General features: G+C 42.1%; 1 protein-coding gene across 6 annotated transcripts in view; it reads left to right on the top strand.

The window, feature by feature from the left end:
• The window catches only part of LOC125447405 (cAMP-dependent protein kinase catalytic subunit alpha-like), a 167,158-nt gene that overhangs the window by 107,368 nt on the left and 35,917 nt on the right, over positions 1 to 23,873 (top strand). For all 6 annotated transcript variants that reach the window (XM_048521730.2, XM_048521732.2, XM_059640023.1 and 3 more), the window contains exon 2: positions 13,480 to 13,541. In XM_048521730.2, the coding sequence (XP_048377687.1) occupies positions 13,480 to 13,541 (62 nt within the window). The remainder of the gene's footprint in view (positions 1 to 13,479; positions 13,542 to 23,873) is intronic.

Genomic DNA, 23,873 nt, shown 5'->3' with positions numbered 1-23,873 from the left:
AGTAGTAGACTCACCAAGTTTAAGGGCATTTAAATGGGTCATTGGATAAACAAATGATGATAATGGAATTGTGTAGGTTAGATGGGCTTCAGATTGGTTTCACAGGTCGGCGCAACATTGAGGGCCGAAGGGCCCATACTGCGCTGTAATGTTCTATGTTCTGTGGGAAATAAGTACTGGCCTAGCCAGCAATGTAGTTATCCAATGAATGAATATAAGAAAATTGATCTTCTCATTATCCGGTCCCAATCAGATTAATATAGTCTGGTTTAAGCATTAGGAATTATGGTGCTGTGCCTGCTGTGTCAGACTGAATACATTAATTTAGAATCATAATGAGTGGTATGGACTTGACAATCTTATCCAATTCAGGGGGCTAAATCCAAATTGAAGTTATTTCCTCTCTTCAGGTGTCAAATAATGCTAGAATATTCTATGCCTTGGCTTTGACCAAGAGAAGATCATGATGCGTGCACACAAGCATGTGAATTCGGAGCAAGAATAGACCATTCAGCCCATCAAGCCTGCATGACCATTCGACAAAATTATGGCTGATCTGATTCCAGCCTCATCTCTACTTTCCTGCCTACTCCCGATACCCTAGTCTTCCTTTGTTGGTAAAGAATGAATATAACTTAGTTTTACTAATATTCAGTGCCCTGCCTTCGCTGCTGACAGGTGAAGAGTTCCATAGACTCCCAATCCTGTGAGAGAGAAACAGTCTCCTTGTCTCCACTTAAATGGGAGACACCCTTCTTCTCATCTCTCCCAAAAGGCAAAACATTCTGTATCTTGATTTTGTAAAATCTCATGAGGATCTCACACATAGCACTGAACATTTCCATTTTACTCTACAATCTTTCCAAGTGCCATCGTTAATTTTGTATCCAGAAAAAACTCAAATGTATGAAGGGCACCCGTAATTTCTTAGGGTTGGAGAGGGTGGGTGGCTGAGTTAGTGCCTTGACTTTCTCAGCATTGAAATGAACTATTTGTCGGTCTGCACTGGCTGAAAGTGCAGTTTATACAATGCATTCCAGTTCAGAGGTGAGGGTTAATGGTAAAAGTCAGATGTTAAGTTCCCACTTGTTGCCTCAGTGACCTCAGATGTGCCTTTGGGAGATGTACACATGCAGATGGATGCCCAGAATTTCTTTCCAGGGAAAATGTTCAGATTGACCACATTTTGCTGGATGGTGCATTTAACATCCTGCGCTTGGGTTGAGGGGCATGGTTCGGGTGACTAGAAAACAGCTGTTCCCATGAGTCAAAGGGTCGATAACAAGGGGTCACCATTTTAAAGTGAAAGGCAGGAGGTTTAGAGGGGATTTGAGGAAAACTGTTTGCACCAAAGGGTGGTGGGGAGCTGGAATGCACTGCCCAGGAGAACAGTTGAGGCAGGAAACCTCATAGCCTGCTTGGATGAGCACTTGACATGTCTTAACATTCAAGGCGATGGACCTAGTATATTTTTGATGGTACAGACTCAATGGGCTGACGTGCCTCTTTTGTATACTCTAAGGCATAGAGTGAGGTATTGACCAGTGCTGTGATGTCCACTGTATTGCCATAATGATGCTGTGTTGCCTATCTGTGTGATTGCAATGTAGTATTGAAGGGAAACTATTGACATCGCAGAACACTAAGTTTTAATCCCATGTTAAAATTGGTAATATTCAGTCGCCTAAACGAAATAAATAAACAGAAATAATGGCCAAATATGTTCCCTGCAACACCCAGTAGAAAGCTAGAATATAGGAGCAGGAGTATGCCATTTGGCCTTTTAAGCATGCTCTGCCATGCAATATGATCATGGCTGAACATACAACCTTCGTAACCAGTTCTGTCTTCTCATATCCTTTTATCCTTCTTAGCCCTAAAGAAGAAACCGAATTCCTTCATGAAACCATTCAATATTTATTCCCAACTCCTTTCTGTGGCAGAGAATTCCATAGGCTCACCATTCTCTGGGTGAAGAAATTTCTCTTTATCTCAGTCTTAAATGGCCTACCCCATTTCTTTAGACTTCTCCTGTTTCTGGATTCAGGAAAAAGAAATACTGAAAAGGCAGTAGCTGAGTTATGCAACCACTGTTAATCTTTGATTATGCACAGCTTTCCTCGAGCACCAGAATCACAGAAATGTGTTTTGGTTTAGTTATTTAGTCTCACGCACTGTCAGGTGGAGCTCTGCTTAAGCAGAAGTGTTGTATTTACTGCACACAAGCCACCTACCCCTGGTTACCAATCAACCAAAACGCTGCCTCAGATTGTTTAGAATTTGGGAAGGAAATTGAAATGTACTGAGTCACGTAACTCTTTAAGTGAAACATGTTGATGATCTGATAAATAAAAGGGTGTTGTCACTTGCTAATTGCATCCCTCTAAATAACTGCTGTGGAAAAGATCTTCAGGGATAAAACGGGGACATCACTGCCCATGGACCATGAAGCTAGCTTCTGACTAAGGTTACAGGTAGGGCTTCCAAAGGTTCCAGATGCAGACTTTTAAAATGTTGAGAGGAATAAATAATAGAGGTGACGCAAGTTATTCAGGATTAATCTGCCACTGCAGGACTCTGAACTTAATAAGTCAAAGGCTTTGCAAGGAACGATGCCAGCTGAGCTCACTGTGCTCCGAGTGTGCACTTCATCAAGATGTCAAAATAGAACTGAGGTTTTTCCTGGGTGTTGTCTCCAAGGACTGTTTGAACAGTAATGATGAGCAAGTCAAACAGTACTGTTTATTTTATCCAGTAGAATTACTGTAGCTTCACTTTATAACTAACCTGTGCTCTACATTGCAGCTGTGAGACCTCTCTAACGAATAAAAGAGAGATTTTGCAGTTTCAGAGCAGAAGACAGCCATAGTTTCATTCTGCCCTGAGTGGTAAAGCTTCCTGTGTTGGTGAGCAACATATGTTGGGATGGATGTACAAAAAGACACAGAAACATAAACATAGTAAATAGGAGTAGGCCATCCAGCCTTTCACCCCTCCTCCATCATTCACTAGCATCATGGCTGACCATTCAACTCATTGTCCTGTTCCAACTTTTTCCCCATACCTTTTTATCCCTTTAGTCCTAAGAACTATATCTAACTCCAATGTTTTAGCCTCAACCACTTTATGTAATGGAGATTTCCACAGGCTCACCATTGTCTGGGTGAAGAAATGTCTTCTTGTCTCAGTCCTAAATAGGCTATCCCATATCCTTGAATAGTATCAGAGAATTTGGGAACTGCAGATGCTGGAGAATTCCAAGATAATAAAATGTGAGGCTGGATGAACACAGCAGGTCAAGCAGCATCTCAGGAGCACAAAAGCTGACGTTTCGGGCCTAGACCCTTCATCAGATGGGGAGAGGGAACTGGAATAAATAGGGAGAGAGGGGGAGGCGGACCGAAGATGGAGAGTAAAGAAGATAGGTGGAGAGAGTATAGGTGGGGAGGTAGGGAGGGGATAGGTCAGTCCAGGGAAGACGGACAGGTCAAAGAGGTGGGATGAGGTTAGTAGGTAGCTGGGGGTGCGGCTTGGGGTGGGAGGAAGGAATGGGTGAGAGGAAGAACCGGTTAGGGAGGCAGAGACAGGTTGGACTGGTTTTGGGATGCAGTGGGTGGGGGGGAAGAGCTGGGCTGGTTGTGTGGTGCAGTGGGGGGAGGGGACGAACTAGGCTGGTTTAGGGATGCAGTAGGGGAAGGGGAGATTTTGAAACTGGTGAAGTCCACATTGATACCATATGGCTGCAGGGTTCCCAGGCGGAATATGAGTTGCTGTTCCTGCAACCTTCGGGTGGCATCATTGTGGCAGTGCAGGAGGCCCATGATGGACATGTCATCTAGAGAATGGGAGGGGGGAGTGGAAATGGTTTGCGACTGGGAGGTGCAGTTGTTTACAACAAAGTAAAATTAGAGATGGGACATCCTCTGGAAGTGAGATGGGTTATGCAGTAACTTGCTTATCTTTCTATTCATTGTTTGTGTTTGTCCAGGCAATTAATTTCAACTGTGTCAGTCAGAAAGGAGAGGTATCACAACCTGATGTTACACAAAACCAGAATGATGATTAGGTTAGTTTTGCCCCTGAGAAAATTGAATGTGTAGAGCAGACTACCAGCTCATGTACAGTCTTCTGATTTGCTGAATTTCTATCTCAGAGAGAGATCAAAAAATAAGAACTATATGACGTTCATCAAGAGCAGACTGGCCTTAGGGACAATCTTTTTCTAAAGAAGTCGGAAGAATATCCAGACTTTTAAGGTTTTATAGCCTTTCACTCACCCCAAGCGAGCTCTTGTGGGTCGGTGTCTCATTGTACATTTCGATGGACAATGCATTGCCGTTGTATGGAATGTGAAGAATGACCAAGAGAGCTTTTTCCTGCATATTATGGTTTATATATTCTATGCAGTAGTCCAATGGCATTGGCAGCAGAGTGGAGTTCCAGATGTCGCTACAAGATGCTCCAAAAGTTAGATTCTGAAGTTGGGTCTCAGACCTGGGTCTTGTGTGACCATTTCTGTTGACTTTTCAGCATGCTTCCTTCTGACATCCTTGCAAGCCCTTGGATACTTTTTGATCACAGGGGCCAGTACTTTAGCCATCACCTCAACCTTTGCTCTCAGTGTTGCTCACTGGCAAACTGTTTTCATGAGCCTGGTTTCTCTAAAAATGAACACTGAGTCTCTGAGTATCTCACAACCAGCTTTCTGTAGACACGGGCAGTATGGTAGCTCAGTGGTTAGCACTGCTGCCTCCAGGGAGATGGGTTCAATTCTAACCTTGGATAACTGTCTGCGTGGAGTTTGCATGTTCTCCCCGTGTCTGCATGGGTTTCCTCCGGGTGCTCTAGATTCCTCCCACAGTCTAAAGATGTGTAGGTTTGGTGGATTGGCCATGCTAAATGGCCCATAGTGTTGAGGAATGTGTAGGTGAGGTGCATTAGCCATGGAAAATGAAGGGATATGGTAGGGGGATGGATCTGGGTGGGTTGCTTTTCAGAAGGTCAATGTGGACTTGTGCCAAATGGACTGTTTCCTTACAGTGGGGATTCTATGATATGTAAACTTTATGGCTGAATGTGTCTCCCATCTCCAAAAAGCCGAGGTGGAGATCAAGCACAAGCAGTGGAAGGAGCATCTGAAAAACTGAGTTCGCTTCAAATATTACCTGTGGCAGGGTGTGTGAGTCCAGCAAATGGGCTGTTTAGTCGCCTCAGGACCTATAACCCCACAATGGAATAAAGTCGTCCTCAGTCTCAAGGCACTGACTGAGAAGAAGAAAGAACTGAATTCATTCCTGAATCTAATGTATAATTAGCCAATCTACTTGCTATTACTTCTGCTTCAGTACCGATATGTAATGACAACTGAACAGTTCTGTTTGTCACTCTGTCTCAGTCACACTGTTTCTCCTTCCTTGTCCTTCACATCCCTTGCTTTCTTTGTTTGGTGATTGCTTATTCTGCCTCTGCCCGTTTTCTCCATAATGCCAACCCTCCCCCTCTTCCTTCTTTAAAATACATCTTAAAAGTCACTCCTTTGATCGGTTCTGAGGAAGGGTCATATGACCCAAAAAATTAACTCTGATTTCTCTCCACATATGCTGCCAGACCTACTGAGTTTTTCCAGTAATTTCTCTATTTTTGTTTCTGATTTGCAGCATCTGCAGTTCTTTCAGTTTTTAATGTCACTCGTGTTTGATTGTGTCTTGAATTCTGCAATTCTCTTTATATTGCCTCCTTATTGTAAAGCATCAAAAGATAACATCTTGCGGATGAAGTGTGCAAATTAAATGGAAATGTTGCAGTGTGCATCACTGTAACCATATACCTGTCTGCATCCCAACAGGACCCTAGGTTCCTGAATCTTGAAGAACTGTTTCATAGGGTGTTCAGTTGCCTTAGTTCCAGCATTGTTACTGCACTGTGAAGGAGAATGGGAGCTATTTTTTCACAGACTAAATGCCTCCTAGCACAAGTTCACTCTCTATATCCTGTAGGACCTCCATGAATTTCTAAACACTCACTTTTGCCTGTAAGTACATGATTTGCCTATTTAATGAACTCAGGACAGCTTTGGAATCAGTGTGATGGCTGCTTTCCCAGGTTTGTGTTAATTCCCAAGTGGGCGGTGTGAGATCAGTAGAGTTTTAGTATCTTCTGTCACTGTGTGCTGGGAAGTGTTTATCAAGTCAAAGCCTTTGGATGGATTTCAGTTCAAATGTTCTAATTTTAGATCCCCAATGACCTCTTTGGTGAATTGCTGTGGTTGTCACAATGATCCCTGCTGTTTTACTGAATAAAGACTGCACACCGCTCAAAAGTGGCTCCCGAAGGAAGGCTACATGCAGTAAAGGACAGAAACAATTTTTTCTCCTCCTTGCTTCCATATTCAATCTGCCTGCCGCACAGCTTTGCATCAGTGACTGTGCGTAAGAAAGGGGGTGGGTGTTACTTGCGTGTCTGAATGCATGCATGTCTTTAAACATTCTAAATAAATGAAAGTCATTTTGTTTTAATTTGACTGATGTGAGGAATAATGATAAAGAAGTGATTCATTTTCCTTCTCTGGTGACTTGATGAAAACTAGGAGACAATTGGAAGAAAGTTTATGAACTGCCCTATTGGGCCACAATACACTGTCTCAGCAGTGGCGCCTCCTTGATGCTTCCCTCTGTTAGATGTGTTGAGAGTTTCTGACTTTTGTACACCTCAATTTAAAAGCGATGTGTTTTCTTTCCCAGAGACTCACTTTGCCCCTTCGGCTGTGGAAACTGAAATACTTGTCACTTCATTTGCAGTGGATCTATAGCTAACCTCAGGGATACAGTTAGGATTTCGGACCACGTCTCAGGATCAAGGGTCACGGGAGGAAGGTGGGAGAATGGAGTTGAGGAAGATATTAGCCATGAAGGTTGGGACAGATTCAATGGGCTGAATGACCTAATTCTGTTTCTATACTTATAATCTCACAGGACACTTTGTTTTTAAATTCATTCTTGGGATGTGGGCTTTACTGACTGGTCAGCAGTTATTCACTGGCTGTAGTTGCCCTTGAAAAGGTAATGGTGAGCTATCTTCTTGAACCACTGCAGCTCATATCTGTAGGTAGACCCACAATGCCCTTAGGGAGAGAATTCCAGGATTTTAACCCCATGACTGTGAAGAAACAGCAATATTTTATAAAGGCCCAGGATAGTGGTTGCGGGGGAGGGGGGAGCTTGCAGGTGGTGGGGTTCCCAAGTATCCGATCCTTGTCATTCTAGATTGAAATGGTCGTGAGTTTGGAAGATGTTGTCTAAGGATCTTTAATGAATTTCTGCAGTGAATCTTGCCGATAGAACAAACTGATGCTCCTAAAAGTCAGTGGTGAAGGGAGTAGATGCTTGTGGATGTGATGCCGGCCAAGCTTCTTGAGTGTTGTTGGAGCTGCACCCATCCAGATAAGTGGGGAGCATTCCATCACACACCTTGGTAGTTGGACAAGGCTTTAGGGTGTCAGGAAGTCACCACGGCATTCCTAGACTGTGATCTGCTGTTGTGGCCATTGTGTTTATGTGGCAAGTTTAGTTGAATTTCTGGTCAGTGGTGAGACCATGATGGTGATAGTGGGGGATTCAGTGATGGTACACCATTGAAAGCCAAGGAGCACTAGTTAGATTGTCTCTTATTGAAGATGGTCATTGCCTGGCACTGGTCAATCCAAGCCTGGATATTGTCTAAATCTTGCTGCATTTGAGCAGGGACTGCTTCAGTATCTGAGGAGTCGTGAATGGTGCTGAACATTGTGCCATCATTGGCAAATATCCTCACTTCTGACCTTATGATGGAAGGAAGGTCATTGAAGCAGCTGAAAATGATTGGGCCGAAGACATTATCCTGAGGAACTCCTGCAGAAATATCCTGAAGCTGAGGTGACTGACCCTCAACGACTATAGCAATATTCCTATGTGCCAGGTATGACTCCAACCAGTGGAGAGTTTGCTGCCTTATACCCAGTGATTCCAGTTTTGTGAGGGCTTGTTCATGCCACACTCTGTTGAATGCAACCTTGATATCAAGGGCTGTCACTCTCAGCTCACCACTGGAATTCAGCTGTTTTATCTATGTTTGAACCAAGCTGTAATCAGGGTCAGGTGCAATCCCTTTACACATCATCTCCTATCAGGTTGGTCTCAGGGCTCTTTGCTTCTTCCTGGAAAAAAGCCTGAACTGTCCCCATCCTCCACCACCCTTCACCTGGCTCACTCTGAACAACTTCTCCTTGAACGCTTCTCACTTCCTTCAGGTCAGAAGGCTGGCCGCAGGTACTCACATGGACCCAGTTATGTCTAGCGCTGTGTGGGGCACAATGGAGCATTGCTTGTTCCAGTCCTACTGTGAACCCCATCCACAACATTTTTTCTGATACGTTGATAGCATCATCTGTGCTGCTTCCTCTTCTTGTCTAGAATTGGAAAACGTCTATTTTACTTCCAATTTCCACCCCACTCTCAGTTTCACCCGGCACATGTCTGACTCTTCCCTTCTCTTCCCCAACATCTGTGTTTCTGTTTTTAGAGATATGTTGGCACTAATATCCACTCTAAATCTGCTGACTCCCACAGTTACCTTGACAGTACAAGATCACATCCTGCTTCCTGTAAAGACTTTTTTCCATTCTCCCAGTCTGTTCATCACATCTGTTTTGATGGTGCTAACTTCGACAAGGGGGCCTCCAAAATGTCCACCTTCTTCCTCAACTGAGCATTCCCTACCACTGTAATTGACAGGGCCCTCTGCTGTGTCTGATCAAACTCGGCATTTCCGCCTTCATCCCATCCCTTCCTGCAACAGCGATAGGGTTCCCCTGGTCCTTACATGCCATTCCACCAGCATCCACATCCAAAGCATCAATAGTTGCCATTTCTGCCACCTCCAGCGGGATACCACCCCCCCTTCCTTGTCTACCTTCCACAGGGACCATTTCCTCCAGAACACCTTGGTCCACCCCTCTTTCACTCCCAACATCACCTCACACCCACATGGCACCTTCCCATGTAATTGCAGAAGGTGTAACGCTTCCCCATTTATGTCCTCCATCCTCACTGTCCAGGGCTCCTGATATATATTCCAAGTGAAGCAGTTGTACTTTACTCAATTTGTCTACTACGTTCGCTGCTCACAATGTGGTCTCCTCTGTTTTAGGGAGACAAAATGCAGATTGGATGACTGCTTCACAGAACACCTACATTCTGTCCACAAAAAAGACCATGAGCTTCCAGTTGCCCACCATTTCAACACATCACCGTGTTCTCTGACTAACATCTCGGTCTCGAACTTGTTGCAGTGCTCCAACCAACTTCAGTCTGGAACAACATCTTATTTTCTGCTTGGGAATGCTCCAGGACTTAAGCAATAAAATCGTTGAATTCAGTATTGAGCAACTTCTCCCAAATCCTTACCCAAACCCTGACAACGCCAGACCTTGTCATTCACATGGCCTGCTACCACAGTCCATTGTCAGCCACTAACTGTTCCCATTAGAAGCTATTCATTCTCCTCGTCCAACCTTTACCCATTTCTTTGTCAGCCCAGCTGTTTTTCTGTCTCTCTGGGCCCCATTCCACATATCATTTACTCCTTTCCAATACCCCCCCTCCCCTTCTTTAGCATATACACCAACCAATCAGTTCTGAAAAAGTCACTGGGTCCAATACACTAATTCTGCTTGCTCCCCACAGATGCTACCAGACCTACTGAGCTTTTCCAGCTACTTTTGTTTTTATTTCTGATTTTGAGCATCTGCAGTTCTTTGGCTTTTTTAAAATCGAGTGTAGATTGATGTGGCAGTAATTGGCGTTTGATTTGTGCTGTATTTTTGTGTACAGGACATACCTGGGCAACTTTCCACATTGCTGGGTAGTTGCCAGTTGTAACTGTGCTGAAAGCTTGGCTACAGGAGTGGCAAGTTCTGGAGGACAAGTATTCACGATTATCTCCAGATTGTTGTCAAGGCCCATAGCCTTTGCAGTATCCAGTGCCTCCTACCGTTCTTTGATATCACATGGACTGAATCAAATTGGCTAAAGGCTGTTATCTGTGATGCTGGGGATCAATGGAGGAGGCCAAGATTGATCATCCGTTTGGCACTTCTGCCTGAAGATTGCTGCGAATCCTTCAGCCTTCTGCACTGATGTACTGGGCTCTCAGTAACACGGCACTCTCTCATCACTACACTGATTACATATTTATTTTCTGGAGTAAGACTTGAGCCAACAACCTTCTGTTTGGGAAACAAAAGAGGTATCAGTGAAGCTAATGGAAAACCTGCCTCAGAATAGTAGTTGCTGAAAGGCTTCAATTGAATGCTGAATACGTGAATGCCCTTTCCTATATCTGTATCCATGGATAGATTGTAGAAACAGTTAGCTGTTACAATGCTTCACATCTCCGTCTGATTGATAGAGTATGACATGTTCGTATTGAAGTTAGGCATAAAATCACAAAACACTCATGGAGTATATGGTGAATTATATGGCTCATATTGTTGCTCTTAAAGCATTCCTAGTGACTTTCAAGAGGGTATTCCTAACTACACTTATCATTTGATAATTGTCCTTGTTGTGTAGGACAGCTGGTTACGTAGGGTTATTTTAAGTTTTATGTGCCTCTACTTCATTAAAGGTTGAACCAGATCCACCCCTCGAGCGTGCCCTGGCCCAGTAATCCAATTCCTGAATCCTTGGCCCTTCAATGCATCATTTATGATTGGTTGTCCAGTTTAGAAGTCTTCATACTGTGCTCAAAATAACCTGACATACCAGAGCTAGAGGTAGGCTGATCTTTGCATAGTGAATAATGAAAAGCTTGTTTGTGCTAATGATTGTCATGTTGGCGTACTCAGGTAGACAATCTCCTAGCTATTTCAGAATAGGCTGGCAATATCATGCAAAGAAAAACTCTTTACTTGTGTGGCTTTCACAGCAAACTAATTGGGAAACTTGGCAAATCGGGATGAATTTCCAGATTGTTTCAATCTGCTCACTAAAGAAAATCATGTGACCCTATACATTGCATATCAGAAACTACTGAAGAACCACAAAGCATTATCATCAGGCCTTGTCATGCCCTTTAACGTACGCTTTCACGTTCTTTTAGGAAACACTAAACAGCATTTAGGACAAGAAACTCTGGCTTATTTTCTTTGCCCGTATCAGAAATGAGCTGAGAATCGTTTTTGCACTCCTTTTGTACCTTATTTCAGTTAACTCAGTACAGACCATACATTTTCTGATCTGGTTATTTGCTTAACTGTCTGAACCATCAGGGCAGCTTAGCTGTTTGTTTTAAATCAACAATACCGTCAAATAATTTCTTTGCAAGCTGAAGGTTTGATTCTCGCATTGAAATAGTGGTGGATGCAATATGGTACTGATACACTCTGATTACTTTAAAATCCTACTGCCAGTTACTCTTTATGTGTTTACCTTTTGCCTTTAGCTGTGATAAAGATGAGTGCCTGTGGATATCTGAATCTTCCTTTTAAAATTATGGCCTTTGATGTTACAAATTTCTTATGTTTTATATAGTGCCACACTTTGACCAGGTTGTTTTGCAAGTTGAATATTTATAGTGCTGCTTGCAGCTGGCAGAACCTATTGGATGTCAGTGAACCGTGATCTTGAAGGGAGTTTCATGGACTCTGGAAGAAGTCAGTGGTCCTGTTATGAATGCCAGGAATGGTGCATTGAATGACAAGAGTTCTGCTGACATCTAACATTTATTATTTGCTTTATTATTTTATTGAAGGTTTATTTGCCTTTGAAACAGATTGGTGATGTTTCTCATTACTGTTTTGTGGGATTTGGCTGCAGCACTTCCCTACATAATATCAGTGAATATTTGTTATATTTCTTTGCAAGATTTATTTATTCATTTTGTTTTATGGCATATTTAGATGGCTGTACAAGAATGAAAGTTGTTCTTCTTCATTCTTTATGACAAAGTAGTGTCTCAAAGCTCCCCTGTGCTAAGTGACAAATCAGCCGCAACTGAAACCAAATCTCAGAAAAGTTGCCATAATGCCCATACAAGAATGCTTTCTCTGTAAATCAAGGTAGGCTGCTTAGTAAGTGTTTTAGATCCAGTGATTCTATTAATAGGGGGATGCTCTGAATGTGTTTGGCTGCAGTTTTACCAAAATGCCAACGTCCCCAGGGGCCTTGTATTTGAGGTACACCTAATGTTTGAGTGTGAACAAGCAGCCCAGAAAGGCAGCAGCATTGCTTTGCAATTTGTACACTTAAATGTCCAAGACTGGAGATCCTTGGCACCCTGTTCTGAAGCAGCAAATATTTGGAGCTATTTTGGGCCATCTTGTCTGCTGGGATGGAACTTCTCTCCAGTAGATCTGCAGATCTGCCCATGTTAACGTCCTACATCCCAGGGCTACATCATTTATGCTGGTGGGTAGGGTGTTTGGAGGGTGCATGCTGCCCAGGTGTTGTGGGTTAGTTGTTAAATGTTGTGTGGTGATGTGGCTGAATTAGCTTCAGAATGAAGCATTAAACATTGGATGACTTTGTCAATAATGAGTGCAATTGCCTGTTGCTAACAGACATTTCTAGAAGCTGAACTTTCAGGGTGTGGTCATGTGCCTTTTGGGGTATACCCCAGCACATCTTAAATCCTCTTTGTAGAAGAAAATATAAAGTATCTATATGATTTCAAAAGCTAAATAGTTTGCAAGTTAACATTTTTAAGTCTTGTGTTACCCTGCTTGAGATGTTAGGTTCAGCAGTGCTGCTTCGCTGAGACTGTATCTGAGCTGCTGTTACACATGCCGAGATAACAAGGTGTGGAGCTGGATGAACACAACAGGCCAAGCAGCATCTTAGGAGCACAAAAGCTGACGTTTCGGGCCTAGACCCTTCTCTCGGATTCTCTAGCATCTGCAGTTCCTATTATCTCTGTTACACATGCTGTGCAGCTTGTACTGAAATTAGATTATATCTGTGGTTTACCAGTGGAATTGGTAGAGTATTCTGCAAATCTCCAAATTTACCCCCCTTTGTAAACAGATGTTCTTTTGTGGCATAAAGTACAGGTGGGGTGATTTCAAATTCAAAGTTGTTGCCTTAGTTCTACGGCTCAGCATATATTGGAAATTGGTATTATTAGTCATTCACACCAACGCACTGTAGCATCACCATAAGCAAACACATTGTTGGGCTCAGTAACTATGACAATCTTTGCTTGACAGCAAAGCAATCTGTGTTAGTTTATGTTTAGCCAGCCTTCCTGGCCTGAACCACATTGTGACGTTAAAGACAGAGACTAATTGTCAATTCTAAAATTCAACAGCTAGCCAACCCACAATTCAATTCATTCTGACTTATCAAACCCTCTACCTAAATTGTTCATCCCGCAGGCTAGAAGCTTTGTGAATTGCGATATTTGTCCAAACGTTGGGAGTAATATATTTCTGTTCTTTTGTTACAGTGAAAGATTTCTTAGAGAAAGCGAGAGAGGAGTTCTTACAGAAATGGGAGTCCCCACCACAGGTAAGTCATTGTCTTTCTAGAGAGCCTGAAATAGGTAGGTCACATAATCCACACATTCGTTAGTGTAAAATAATCAAATTAAATTGGATTGAGATGTTTTCTGTGGAGATGCAGCATAGATAGGGAAAATTGCAGCAGAATTTGCAAGCTGTACGTGGCCTTTCCTCTGACTGATCACTTCCTCTAGATGCCTGTTGGCCTCTACTGTAATTCAGCAGGAACTTAATCCCAACCCCTCTTAGCAGAATTTCAAAAAATTTCATCCTTGAGTATCTGTAGCCCAGAAAGTTAGCAATGTTTCTGGGAGGTTTGTATGATTTTAAAACTTTTGGCCTGGTAATTCCGCGCACACTGTTATTTTTGTCCAAGTGTACCAGAATGGAACTTTCTATCTGACCATATCCCAGGGAGAGAGCCATTTTCACAATGGTCCAACAACCCACCAGTACATTGCACAGGGGAACTTGGAGTGATACCATGGCCCTCTACCAGAAAATGCCTGCATACATGGAAATGTAAACAGTGTGCACTAGATACCTCAAGTCCCTCAAAAAAATCATGAGTGATGCCTCTGTAAAATCCTGCAAATTCACTTACAGGTGGATAGGTGATCTGATAGCAATGCCCCGTCCCAGATCAAAATCCTCATGATCAAGCAATGATTCCACTCAATCAGCTGCATCAGGTAGGCCACATCATCTTCATGCCTGATACAAGACTTCCAAAACAAGCCCTTTACTCTGACCTTTGACACAGCATGTGGTTACCAGCAGGGCAGAGAACACACTTCAAGGAGGTCGACAAAACCTCCCTGAAAAATTCAATAACAGCACCAACTTGTGGGAATCTCTTCGCCAAAGACTGCAGGATTTGCCGGTTAAAGTGTAAGAAATTATCCCAGATAGGAAGGGCTACCAAAGAAGGCAGAACATGGTTTGGTTTGATTTAAAAGCTCAAAGGAAGAATAAAAGTGAAAGTGCTCGCTACTCCTTGAATTTTTTTTTACTATTCTCACAGTGGCAGTGGGCTGTTTGGAGATGGATTGTGGTGGACCGCCCCATTCTACTTTTTTTGTTCACTCATGGGACCTGGGTGTCACTGGCTGAACAGAATTTTTTTGCCCGTTCCTGATGCTCTCCAGAAGGTGGTGAGCTGCCTTCTTAAAGCACTACACTTCATGTGCTGTTGATTGACCCTCAATGCCATTAGGCAGGAATTCCAGGATTTTGACCTAAGTAAGGACGGTGAGTGGCTTGGAGAGGAGCTTATAAATGGTGGTGCTCTCAAATTTTTTCTGCTATTGTCCTTCTAAATGGAAGTGGTCCTGGGTTTGAAAGGTGCTGCCTAAGGATCATTGGCAAATCTCTGCAATACGTCTTGTTGTTGTACATGCTGCTGCCGCCACTGAGTGTCAGTGGTGGAGACAGTGGATGCATGTGGATGTGGTGCCAGTCAAATGGGCTGCTTTGGCTTTGTCCTGTTTCTTAAGCATTCTTGGAGTTGCACTTGTCCAGCAAGTGGGAAGTATTCTATCGCATTCCTGACTTGTGCCTTGTAGATGGTGGACAGACTATGGGGAGTCATAATTTTTAAAGCAGAGGAATGATTTGGCATTTATATTGATCTTTATGACCATCAGACAGTGCAGTCGCTGCTGTGTTGTTGTGAAACTCAGCAAGCAATTTGCACACACAAGATCAGATTTCTTTCTTGGTTATGTTCATTTGTGGGTAAATATTCACCAGGACAAAAATAGTGACACTCTTCTTTGAATAATGCATTTAGATCTTAGCAGGATGTCTTGGGAAGCTTGACATGACAATCCCTCCCCATAAGAGGTGAGAGAAGCAGCACTAAACACCAAAAAATGGCTTTTGTTTTTGCTTTTTGCAGTTGCTGTTTAATAGCAATTGAAGGCAAAACATATTATATGGAATTTATTTTCCTCTTTTTGCTGAGGGGCACTGATACTTACACTGGGCCCCAAACGGCTGTTTGAGGCAATGTAATGTGGAGCTCTGATGCAAGATTAGTCCACAGAGAAGCCCTGATCTCATTAAGTGGTAGAACGTGCTCAAATGGCTAAATGGTCTACTCCTGTTCCTGCCCCTAGGTTCCTACTCAGCCAGGCAGTTCTCAAACAGTGCCAATTCCCACCTGGTCTCCTGCTGCTCATTGGACATTACATGGTGGCAAAATCCTCCTAGGGCACTCCTAACTTCCTCAGTAATAATAAAATACTTAGAAATGTACAGGGAAGGGTGAAGATATTTTTTTTTTAAATAAGGAGAAGAAAAGTTTTGAGAAGAGTCAGCAAAAATAGTCATTGCACCAAAATCAATTATTGGAAATTCAAAATGGGTGAAGAAAGGCTTAAATAATTGCCATTTTCTCTATCAGTTGTATTAAGAAAATACATCAAGTATTCATCCTATCTTCTGTGCTTTTCATGCTGTTGCACGAATTTCTGTTTCATGCTAAAGAAAAAAGGTTGGTGAGTTAGGAGGTGATAAGAAACCCCGCAGAGTGGAGTCTGCATGGAACCATAATATCTGCAAACTCATCTGGCTAATTCCACATTAAACCAAGAGAAGTGTAAATTATGACCCACAATAATCAAAGGTGCAGAAATCGAGCTCTGAATATACCTCAAGAAGGGTCTAGGCCCGAAACATCAGCTTTCCTGCTCCTATGATGCTGCTTGGCCTGCTGTGTTTATCCAGCTCTGCACCTTGTTATCTCAGATTCTCCAGCATCTGCAGTTCCTACTGTCTCTGAATATACCTAGTGTTTGGTTAACAGCAAATAAAATTTGCAATGTTGGAGTGTTAGATTATGGTTTATAATGCACAAAGCACCACATTACAGTTAGAAATCCAATGGGACATTTCCTGGAAATTCAAAAATAATGCAGTTCATCGCAGTCTAGATGTCACACTTTGTTACACCATGCAAGCAATTCTTTGCAATATGCTGGAGATGGGGACATTTCAAATGGAAATTACTGCCATTAGTTGGTTTCCAACAGGGAGTACTTGAACAATAGTCATATAAGTGGTAGATCAGGTTAGTAACTAACATATACAAACACATTCCTGGTTAGTCTCGAGCAACCTCATAGGAGATTAAAGTTCTGTAATATGAATAATGGCTGGCATTAGAGTGCAAGATTTTGCAGAGGGCGGAACATTCAAAGTGTTTACATCTTAAGAAAGCTTGGTAAAGTAGTACGTGAATAGTGCTTCAGATATTATAGGGCAGAATTTCCTATTCCTGTGGATGAGAATAATTCCTAAGAATAATAGCCACAGTGCTTACTTGCTATTAGGGTGTTTGCCTATATTGCTGGCTGTGAGATTCTTCTGCTTGATTTTTCCAATATTTGCTGTCCCAATATCTTTCACTTCTAGTAAATGATACAATGTATTTTCAAAACAGCCATGTGCTAATCCTCCCTCAGTCAATGTGCTGTAATACCACTGCAGCAGTACTGCAGTAAGTAGCAAAGTCCACAATCCAGATTCAGAACTACAAGTAATCAATAACCATGGACATTTATTGATAGTGATTAAAATTCACAACAGTCAGTGATAATGTGTAGCTCAGCTTTGAAAGTGTGCTGTGTGTTGATGACCTAGTTTAAGGAATGTGCTGTTTGTTAGCAATGAGCTGGCTTAGTAAATAGTAACGAAAGTGCAATCCACTACTTACAGAAAATCTTATCTTTTGTTATCAGCAATTTTATAACAATCATTTGCTTTAAGTGTTAGTCTATTTCTGTTGAAGGAGGGATTATGCTATGAGAAATTGAGTAAAAGTAAATGGTTCCTTCAGCATTAAGACAGTAACGGTGTGTTTTATTATTTATCCTTTCTGTAGAAGAGCAAAGAAGCTGATGGACACCAGGCTGCATTTTACCAGTTCAGTAGAGCGATAAACATTTGTACATTTATTGTCTTGGTATTTAAGAGAAAGGTTACTGTCACTGTGGGCGTGTTTCTGTTTGTCTAGTTGGGAGTTGCTTTGAATAGAGATTGTGTTGTATAATCCTTTTGAGCCAAACAAGACACGCCGTAGAATTTTTTTGTGATCTGAGTAGGTGCTGTCCTTAATCGACCAATGGGAAGTTCCTTGGAAGAAGGGAAAATGAAGTATGTTGGAATTCCTCCCCATCATCTGAAAAGGAAGTAAACAAATTAGCCCTGTGTGGCTCTAAAGTAAAATAACTCACTAAAAAACTCAAATGGCTGCAGAGATGCTAAAGCTAACATCTGGTGACAGTCAAGCTAGGAGAGTGACTGCACTGAGGCTCTGTAGGAACATAAGATTTTCTGTTCCAGTATTACTCTTGCAAGTTACCATCTGCCCAACTGTTAATCTGCTGATCTGCCTGATTTTTCAAGGTTGACATCAACAATGTAGGAAGCATTAGCTCCTTGTCACATTGTGCTATTGTCAGCTCACCCAGAGGTTAACAGCCAATAACTGCTGCAGGCGATCAACACCGTGCAATCAGGTTGGGGAGGCTTTACCCAAATAAGATGGGTCCATTATGCAGTAGCCATGGGGATTTAACATTCCAGAAGTTAAATAGACAGATCTGAAAAAAGAAACGGAAGGAGTGGAATGACAAGCAAGAAAATGCATTGAGGCAGTTGAACATAGCTAGATAAGTTAATCTTCACCTATGAATGTGGGACAGAGGATACAGTCATAGTCTGCCTATGTTGGCGCTTGATTGGCCTGGCATTTGTCCAAAAGTAAAAACTGGAGAATTTTCACTGGGAAAAACCACTTTCCCAATATTATGGATATACTTAATATGTCACATTCCCAGAAACGTGTGACAAAGCCTTGTTACCAATTTGGTGGAAATGGAAAACAGCAAAGGAGGGAACTCAAGAGTTGCATGGCCTGTCCCCAGTTTGCCCAGAATTTTTTATGTTGCTGGGAAGGTAGATTATCTCTGTAATGGCATAAATGATCACATCTAGGGGAGGCAATAGACTAGTGGTGTTATTGTTGGACTGTTAATCCAGAGACCCAGACAGTGTTCTGGGGACCTGGTTTTGAGCCCTGCCATGGCAGATAGTGGAATTTGAATTCAATGAATAACTAGAATTTAAGAGTCGAATGATGACCATGAATCCATTGTTGATTGTCGGAAAAAAACCCATTTGGTTCACTAATGTCGCTTAGGGAAGGAAACTGCAATCCTTATCTGGTCTGGCCTTTATGTGACTCCAGACTGCACAGCAATGTGGTTAACTCTTAACTGACCTCTGGGCAATTAGGGATGGGCAATAAATGCTGCCTAGTTAGTGACACCCTCATCCCGTGAATGAATAAAGAAAATAGATCCTGCAATTGAAGCTAGATGCCAACATTGAGCCAATAGACAAGTCAACTAAAAAATGTCTGAGGTGTTAAATAGTTGGAATTTTGGTCTGCACCCATTTTCAAATAGTTACTCCCTCGTTGTGGCTATTCATTGTGTAATCAATTAGAAAATCCAACCCCGCCCCCAAAATACACACGCCATTTAGTACATTTGTTGAGACTTGCATTACATAGCATATTGTGATGTTTAAACATAATGAAGTGTGTTGCACAATCACTTACTTTGAGTAATAGTGGCATTCCACAAATTGCAACAAATGAATCATCAGTCAAGCTGCTTTTCTTTCTGAAGATGTTGGTTGATCCTCCTCCATAAACAATGGCCTGAATTTTTTACAATTCACAAAAATTGATGAAACCAACATCTCAAATGATCTCACTTAGTATTCCAATAGAACATTAGTCTGGATTATAGCATCAAGCTCAACTATGAGCTTTTAATTCTCTGACCCGAAGCTCTGTTTTGATGAAGTATATCACTTAGTTGTGCACCTAAATATTTTTCACATGGAACATCTTTTCCATTGTTTTGACATTCCCACATTTTAGAAGGCATACATCCTGTGGGTCTCATAGTCACAAGCACATTTAGCTGAGAAGGATATCTTCCTGATATCAACCCTAAGCTTACCCTTTACAAGCTTGTCCCTATGTTCCATTGTCTTGTAGTTATTTGATTTGAAATAATGCTCACAGTTAAGGTTTCCCATTCCATTTAATAACTTCTAAAACCCTAATAAAAGTTTTTACTCACTCAGCTCCATAGAAGCCTCAACTCCCACCTCAGCCTTTCCGTTTCTACATAATTGAGTTCTGTCGATACTGTAACCTTCCCTTAACCATCTTAAAGCTTGGATCTTTCTTTTGTCTGGTGAAGTTTGTTTCCCATGCAATCCTTGCATGTCTACATTCCCTAGCAGTGGGGATAGGCCAGACCTCCGCAGTAGTTTTAAAAGCAAGATAGTAGCCAGTGTGTTCAGATCAGCCACTACCACATAAATTGTTGCTGATCGTGGATACTTCACTATTTGTTCACAAAGAACGTGTTATCCCAAGTACAGGGAACAACAGGAGAGCTTGTTTCCTCTTAGTGCTTCACCTGCCTCAAGCTTTCAAACTGATGGGTAATCCTGATATTGTGTTCAGCACTGTTTCATAGATTATATATACACCTAGGGAGAATATAACATTGTTAACCCATGATACGTAATTGAGTCTGACTGTGAGCTGAAACTTAAGATAAAACTGTAATGAGATGGAGGAGTTATAATGAAAAACTTAAGACGTGCAACACACATTGCATGAGCCAACAAGAGTGGCTAGGTTATATTAAAATGGATAACTATCACAGATGATCAATATGATCAGGACAGAGGGCTTTGGGGTCAAATCTTGATACATTAGGCATTGGGATTTATCCACCTGGATATTGAAAAGACAGTTTCAAGAAAGTCATAAGTAAAGGTGACCATCAAGCCTATTCATTGAGACAGTTGGACATTATTGCATCATGTCAGACAGGCTACAAAACCAGAAGCTGCACTGGATTTAACGGACAGCAATTGACCAGAATTGTTATTGGTATAGAAATGGAAACATCAGCTTGGCTCAGTGGTAGCAATGTGAGTCAGCAAACTGTGGGTCCAAACACCACTCCAGGACATGCGGGCATGCGCTAGGCTGATGCAGAGTAGGCAATGGTCTAGTGGTATTTTTGCTGGACTGTTAATCCAGAGACCCCAGGTACTGTTCTGGGGACCTGGTTTTGAATCCCACCAAGGCAAACGGTTGAATTTGAATTCAATAAATATCTAGAATTAAGAATCTAATGGTGACCCTGAATCAATTGTTGGAAAAACCCATCTGGTTCACTAATGTCCTTTAGAGAAGGAAACTACCATCCTTGCCTGGTCTGGCCCACGTGTGACTCCAGACCCACAAAATTGCCCTCCGGGCTATTAGGAATGGGCAATAAGTTCTGCCCAGCTAGTGACACCCACATCCCATGAATGAATAATGAAAAAAAACATCAGGGGAGAATTGCAGTGTCAGAGATTTTGTTTTTCAAATGAGATAGTAAAGTGTGACCTGATATACATGCTTATGAGATGGCAGTGAACAGCTCAAAGTTATTCTTGTGAATTGCCCAAAGTTTTGGCATTAACCTACATCACAAGAATGGATTAACTGACAAGCAATTCCATATGTCTTTTGTGTGTCTTTGTTGTGTTTGATTACAGAACAGCAACAGGATATCAAAGGCTCTACGTAAATTCAAATCCCTTTTATTTCTTTCTAACCTGAAGTACAATGCTTATTTGGATTAATGTATTTTTAGACTCCTGTTGTCAGGACATTAGAAGAGCTGATTTCAGAGGTAAAGGGAAAACTGTACGGAAAACTAATTTGGAATTAAGATATAAAGCACCACATTTTTCTATTTTTAAGGTTATTGCACAGGATAAGAATAGATAGTATAATCAGCCTCAGAAATACACAGCAGGGTATGTATGAGTTAATAAGCAGGTTAGAAGAGTCTAAAAAGGAGTATTTTGAAAAAACAAGAGAACAGAGATTAGAGATTGAATGCGTAGATCAGACAACTTATAATAGATAGTGAAAATATTAGAAAATGTCAGCACCAAATAAACATATTACAGAAGCTGGAGGAAAGTGCTAGAAGAGGTTTGTATCTGTGGCATGTGTTTTCTGTCATTGGTGGATGACAGTGAGAGTACTGTCGAATACAGAATAGTGGTGAAGTTGGGATTGTGTCCTGTATTGCCACCTAGTGTCCACAGCTTGAACTATTAGCATAACAACTTAAATGTGGAGTGTGAACACATTGGTCTGTTCTGGTAGTTGTTGAAGCAAGGTAATGACCGAGAATTGTAGACTTGACCCACATGCACTATTCAAGATATTTAATTGTGCATAATTTAATGACCTGTGACGCTGCACGTAGCACACCTGATTTTAACTTTGTTCTTGTTAATGATCAACATACAGTATTTTTTATACAACTGCAAGAAACTCCTCTAGTAGAAGATTGTTGTACCTCATGCCATTTTCCTTGATGTGATATTTTCCCAGAGGACCACCCCTGGTCCCTTGTGGTATTTATCACACTTGAAGTAGTGACTGTAATGAGTTTAGCCAGGTGGACCTCGTAGAATATGGGCTCCCTGATTGGGGCTGTTAATCTGGTCCAATCAGGGAGCCCTTGCTGACAGGTATAAACACAAAGGTCAGAGATTTTGCTGACACTGAGAGCTGGCTCTGAGAAATTCAGATCAGTGTCAAGTGTTATGCACATGTAAATAAAGGATGATTTGGTGCGGGGGTACCAGCTTGTGCAGTTATTTCAGGGCATATCTAGTGATGACTGAGTGAGGATGCCCCAGGCTACACTACTTTAAAATAACAAGAAGGTTAATTTGCATGATAGCAATAAAAACAAACATATTTAGTCAGAGTTAATGTTTCAGGTCCAGTGACCCTTCCTCAGAAGTTCTCTCTGATTTTTCTTCACAGATGCTCGCAGAGCTTTTTGCCAACTTCTGTTTTTGTTTCTGATTTACAGTGTCCACAGTTCTTTTCATTTTTATTTCTTCAGACCTTTGGGAGATGGACAATTAGATCTGCTGTCTCTGAAAATTAGAGTAAAATTCCCTGTCTGTACCCATAGACTTTGTTTGACCTCATCCAAATGGGTGGAGCCAATGTAGCAGGAGCATTAACCTCTTAAGAGCCGTTAGCTCATCCAAAATTTGAAACGACCCTGGCTGGTGACTTCTCTGTGTTCAAAACTCAGAAGATGTGGCCACAGTCTCCTTTTCAGTGACTGCTGCCAGCCAGTCTTCACAAGCCATATTGGCAGAATCATGGGTGTGTATTGAAGGAGCGAATGACAAAGGAACAGATTCATGAACATTCTGATAAAGGGCAACTTGCTACTCCTGTCACATCACTACCATTTCTTCGGGGCTGAGCTAGACACCAAAATCGCTGACAGTGAGGACATAAAGGCATATTACTTCGGTGCAGGAGTAGATAACCCAACCTCTCAAGCCTGCCATTCAATACGTTAATTACTGATCTTACTGTAACCTTAATTCCACATTCCTGCTACTGCAAATTAATTGAATTTATTTATGAAATGAATTTAAAAGCCACCAGCCAAGCCGACATTGTGGGATTTGAACCCACATCCCCAAAGTATGAGCCTTGGCCACTGGATTACTTGTTCAGTGACATTACCATTATGCTACCATCTCTCTAAAGATTAGCAGCAACTTTTGTGCCCAGTGAAAACACACAAGGAAGGCTCATTTGGATAGTAGCCCATCACACTTTGGAGTGGAGGAAGGCAGAGGTTGAATTTCTTGTGAAAAATTTGTCTAAGGGATAGTAAGCAGTGAGGATGTTAGAGGGAGACGAGTGGGTAGGTTAATATGTCAATAACTGGCTGGGGGAGAAGACAGGCTAAGGTTTGATCAAAACCACAATACCAATGCCAACTGTTTGATCATGGATGGCAAGCGATATGGTTGCAAGAGGCAAATGTGGGTTCAGGAAGTGGCTGATCTGTTGAGAGCATCCAAGTGGATAGTGTTGGGGCGGGTGCCTGAGATGGGAAGGAGGCTGCTGCAGCTCAAGCCCAAGGACAAGCTTATCAGGCAGTTTGGCAAAGAGCGGTGAGTGGGACAGCCAGGGTTGCTGCCCACGAGGAGGCATCATTCGAGGAATGTCAGGAGTATTGCAGAGGTTAACTTTACTCATTCAAGTGGAGGTTCAAGTTGAGGACAGTGGCAGGAAATTAAGAGAAAAGGAGTGAACTCTTGGGGTAGGGGTTGGTAGGGAGGAGGCACAGTGACCAAGAAGGAGACAGTGAATGGTGGAATGGTCTTCATATGCTCCCTTTAGGGACCT

The sequence above is a fragment of the Stegostoma tigrinum genome, chromosome 35 (genome assembly GCF_030684315.1).
Source record: "Stegostoma tigrinum isolate sSteTig4 chromosome 35, sSteTig4.hap1, whole genome shotgun sequence".
Lineage (NCBI taxonomy): Eukaryota > Metazoa > Chordata > Chondrichthyes > Orectolobiformes > Stegostomatidae > Stegostoma > Stegostoma tigrinum.
Note: the sequence above shows the minus strand (reverse complement) of the source record. Positions and strands in the feature narration are given on the sequence as shown.